General features: G+C 35.8%; 1 protein-coding gene across 1 annotated transcript; it reads right to left on the bottom strand.

Annotated features, from left to right (window-relative positions):
* Positions 1 to 6: 6 nt before the first annotated feature.
* Positions 7 to 4,391, bottom strand: LOC141250835 (uncharacterized; the record flags this gene model as incomplete). Its single annotated transcript, XM_073670114.1, has 3 exons — positions 4,008 to 4,391; positions 2,628 to 3,055; positions 7 to 629 (listed from the first exon to the last, which is right to left on the bottom strand). Coding segments are annotated over exons 1-3 (1,435 nt in total), but the record flags the coding sequence as incomplete, so codon positions are not given.
* Between the last annotated feature and the right edge of the window lie 224 nt (positions 4,392 to 4,615).

Here is a 4,615-nt window from a genome sequence, read left to right as displayed (position 1 = left end):
GTAGCCCACCTTTCAAGGTGGCCGTGAGGCCAGGAACGAACCGTGGCTGCTCAGCAGACTCCACAAGCCGAATATCGAACAGCCTCACCAGAGTCAAGCACACAATCTTCATTGTCATAAGAGCCATTTCCTTACCAAGACAAACCCTAAACCCGGCTTGAAAAACCGGGTACTTATACAAGCTCACGGGTGTAAACGTTCCTCCCATATCCAACCATCTCTCGGGCTTAAACTCGAGGCAATCCCATATTTGGGGCATCCGACCCATCGCGTATGGGTGAAATGAGACCTTATCGCCCTTTCGGATCCGTGTACCATCAGGTAAGATATCGTCGGCGTTTGCGTATTTGGAGTCTATTTGAACCGGAGGGTATAATCTAAGGGCCTCATGCATGGCTGCATGGAGGTAATGTAGCTCTTTAAGATGGTCAAAGGTGGGTAGCTGGGTCGGGTCTTCTTGCCCGACAACCAGGTCAACCTCGTCTCGGATCTTTGACTCGATTTCTGGGTTCTGGGCGACTAGGAGGAAGAAGACTGTAATGGCGGATGCCACGGTGTCACGCCCTGCTAATAGGAAGCTTATGACTATGTCTCTTAGGTACTTTTCGTCGTCAATTGTAGTCATGAACCTGTTAAATGTATAGAGAAAATTGAATCAGAATTCTTGATATTCAAATAATTCAATCAGCAAGATTTTTTCATCAAATTTAGCAGAATCTAATATAATATTCTAAATATCTATAAGGCCTAAAGTTAATATGGTTTTGATACATGTTTACCATCTAAATTTCATTAAAATAGAAAATTTTGATATTGCAGAAGAATGCAAAAAACGCAAGTATACGAGGACGACGAGTGTTAATCGATATGTCATATGAATATGTATCTGCTAAAGATAGATATGAATATGTAGGGAAAAAAAAAGTAAAATTAAAAAAAAGAAAGAGGACTAGTATATGATGATGATTAAAATTATGAAAAGAAAAATTATATAATGAGCGAAAAAATAACAGATTTAAAACTGAAGCATAAAATATTTATTAATTTACTGAGGAAGAAAACAATAAACCCTTAATCAAGAATGAGGATCCGGTGAAAACAAACCCTTATAGTGTGAAGTGCGAACTTTCTCGGGTACACATATAATACGCTAATGTTCACATATACCACGCTAATGTTCACATATAAAGGATAAAAAATCACCCAGAAACGTAAAAAAAAGAAAAAAAGAGTGCACTATTAATTACAAAAACGTCACCGCGTGGATTCATTAAAAAACCTATCTTTTAGTCTCAGCCCTCCATTTTCTAATCTAATGACTCAACATCTCTTCGCACTTTACCCCATAAGGGTTGTTTTCACCGGAACTCACATCCTTAATCAATTGATAAGTATTAGACATGTGAGACGAAAATATATCTTTGATTCAGAAAATGATAAGTTAAGATTTGTCAAGTTGACTCAACATATCAAGATTGCAAAACTATTACTTTCTATAATATATTTCTCATCGACTATTATCATCGTCCATCCTATGCGAAGTGACATGCATGAACAGCACTACAACGAATTATCTTATATTTTTCTTCGGTAAAGTTGAATTCGAAGCTATATGATTAGAACTCTAAGTCTAAATTCTATTTTATGATTTGTTTACTTTTAGTCTAAAAGAGTATGGTGCTAATTAATTCCCCTTTGTTTATATAACTACCATTACATTTTCAACCCTAACATACGGCAGATAATACGTTATTGAGTATTTAACAACATAATACTATGGCATATGGATTGTTCTCCAAACAAGTTAGCCTCCTAATAGTTTATACCATAATTTATACTACTAAAAAAATAAAAAATTATGTCCATGTTAAGTGCATCAGCATCAGGAATGGAACCCCAATTAAGCGTTGACTATAGATAAATTGGCATGTCAGCGTGGATCTAGCGACTGACAAACTACAATAGCCACGTTGCCGCTACTTGTAAAATATTACACATATATTATGGTGGAAATGTAAGTATAGTATTAGTAGTATATAGCTTGCCACATGGGTGACATAAAACATATTTTATTACATTTTCGTCCCTTACACGACATCACTTCAGTGAGACAAATAGCAAAACATATATGTACGTTTTATCCTTATTGTCTCATTCAAATTTGGGTAATTCTAAACTTGACAAGTGTATTAGTGTGTGTATCTAAGTGTGTGTATCTCGTGCAAGTGCAGGTTGAACAGTGCAGGCCGAATAGAGCTACAACTCAATTGAGAAAGTGTTTTAAAAAAATTGTACATAAGAAGTATATAATTATTTTTGTGTGATTATATGTCTTATATAATAAATTTTATTTAGTAATTTGATAACTTATGAATGAATTAATGATAAATTGATTACTTTAATCATTTTTATTGTGTTTGTCTTCAATAATCAATAACTTGTATTGATTTATGGCCCCTGCAATAATATTATGAATATTTCTACAAAATATATTCCTAAAACAATTTTCCCAATTTCGTCGAAAATAGGATCACAATTAAGCCTCGGGTCATGCAATTGAGCTTTTTCTTATTGACTTTACTAGTTAAATTAAATTAAACTAGCAGAGAAGTAAACCGGCAACGTACCTGGAGAGCAGATCATGACAGGTAGAAAACCCTTTCTTGTTCCTCTCCAAAATGATCTTTTTCGCCAACTGATTAACCTTTTGCAGAGCCACCTTTAGTCTTTTCTCGGACCCCAGATTGAAGGCCCTCTTGGTTTTCCAAACAACTGGCGCCGGCTCTAGTGCCCTCTCAGCCGACAACCTTGATGCCATGTCGAATGCTTCTGCAAATTCTGAAGCCATCTCTTGCAATTGTGCGGGGTCGATTCCGAAGGACAACCGACACATGTTGTCGAACGCAAACCTCCTGAACACCTCTTGCAACTCCACTATGGTTTGAGAAGCGGCGACAGAGAAGAAGAAGGGAAGGAGGCTCACCTTGATCTCTGATGAGACGATGTCATATGCGAAGGACCGGACTGAGATTGACCCCAGTGTCATTGATGCGATCTACATATCATTGAAACCTTTTACTTAGTTTATAATAAAAAGGAGGAAGTTTTTGCAGACGCGGTCCTCTCTATCCAAATACTTATAAACATGTCAACACAGAGAGATGTTTTAAAAATAAATAAAAAAGAAATTTTGATTTATTTATAAAATCATTATTATGTCACTTTTTTTATGATTTTTCTTTGTCTTTGAGTAGATTCGCAAATTAGTTATCTATGTTCATAAATTAATATTCCATGTTTATTATTTGAATAATGAGGTTCAGATGCGAAATTTTCGCAACTTAAAGTCTAGTTTAATCAGAATTGCGGAACCTAATTCTGGAATAAAAGTTATAACACTAAAAAAGCTTTCATATTAACTAAATTCAAATATATATTCTTTTGGAAAAACAATTTATGAATGAATTATAAATAACTATATTCCTTTAAATTTTAGATTTTCAGGGCATTAGCTTGATAATTTTAATTACTATATTGACAAGGTTAGAATGATTTGAAATAGTTTAGTCAATCACATTCTGGTGATGTTAAAGACATCTATCAAATTGATATTTAAATTTCATGCAATTTTCTAAGGTGTATATGAATTAATCCATGTATGTAAATATTCGTGTCTCTACTAAAAAGATATAATGTCATTTACAAATTAAAAACCGTCATAGAAAATTAAGATGTATATAGATATCCCTAGCTGGAGAAAATAATTTATTGTATAATAATGAATTTTCTAACAAACACATATATTAAGCATCTCATATTAGAATATTTTAATTATAATTATTTATAATTTAATTATTTTATAGAGATGTGTTTATCAATTTATCTTATAGAATTTACGAACTAAATCAAACAATTTAGGAAATATATTAAAAAACCATAATACTAAATTCAATGCGTTTAAACAAGGCATGTTATATAATTCATCACGTGCGTCCGTATGTACGTACCTTGCGTTGGAAGCGCCAGTGGTCGCCGTCGACGACGAAGATACCGTATCCGAGGAGGTCGCCGAGGATGACACGGTGTTGCTCGCCTTTGACGTAGATGTGGAAGTTGGTCTTGAGGATGTGCTCCACGTTGGCGGGGTCAGCCGTCACCGTGTTGCGGAGTACGTGGATTTGGATGGTGGCTGTCGGAGAACGGCGGAGGAGGTGAGCGTACCATTCTGGTAGGCTAGGAAACGACGTCGTCCAGCTACGGGTGATGAAGCAGCGACACGTGTCGCAGTCGCACGACACCCCGCGGAAGCGGCGGTAGAGTAAGAGGAGGATCGACACGACGGTTAAAGTGGCGGCGAAGCTGGTGCTGTAATTGTTCCATAAGTAATCCATTTGAGTTTTGGATGGGAGAGAGAGAAAACCAAGAAGACGAAGAAGAAGAGAAGAAGAGGGATGGGTGTTGTCTGTCGAGGAATTAAGAAGTGGGAGCGGCGACTCTGTATATATTGTGATTCTTTATTAATTTATCACTTCTTTTTTTAAAATTTTTCAGTTTATTGGATTGCGGCCAGGATAAGATGGAACATGTGCTTAATGCATGTTTTCGATTATCTTAT

This window comes from Phyllobates terribilis, unplaced genomic scaffold (assembly GCF_046119375.1).
Source record: "Phyllobates terribilis strain yellow unplaced genomic scaffold, ASM4611937v1 Scaffold_6230__1_contigs__length_45997, whole genome shotgun sequence".
Lineage (NCBI taxonomy): Eukaryota > Metazoa > Chordata > Amphibia > Anura > Dendrobatidae > Phyllobates > Phyllobates terribilis.
Note: the sequence above shows the minus strand (reverse complement) of the source record. Positions and strands in the feature narration are given on the sequence as shown.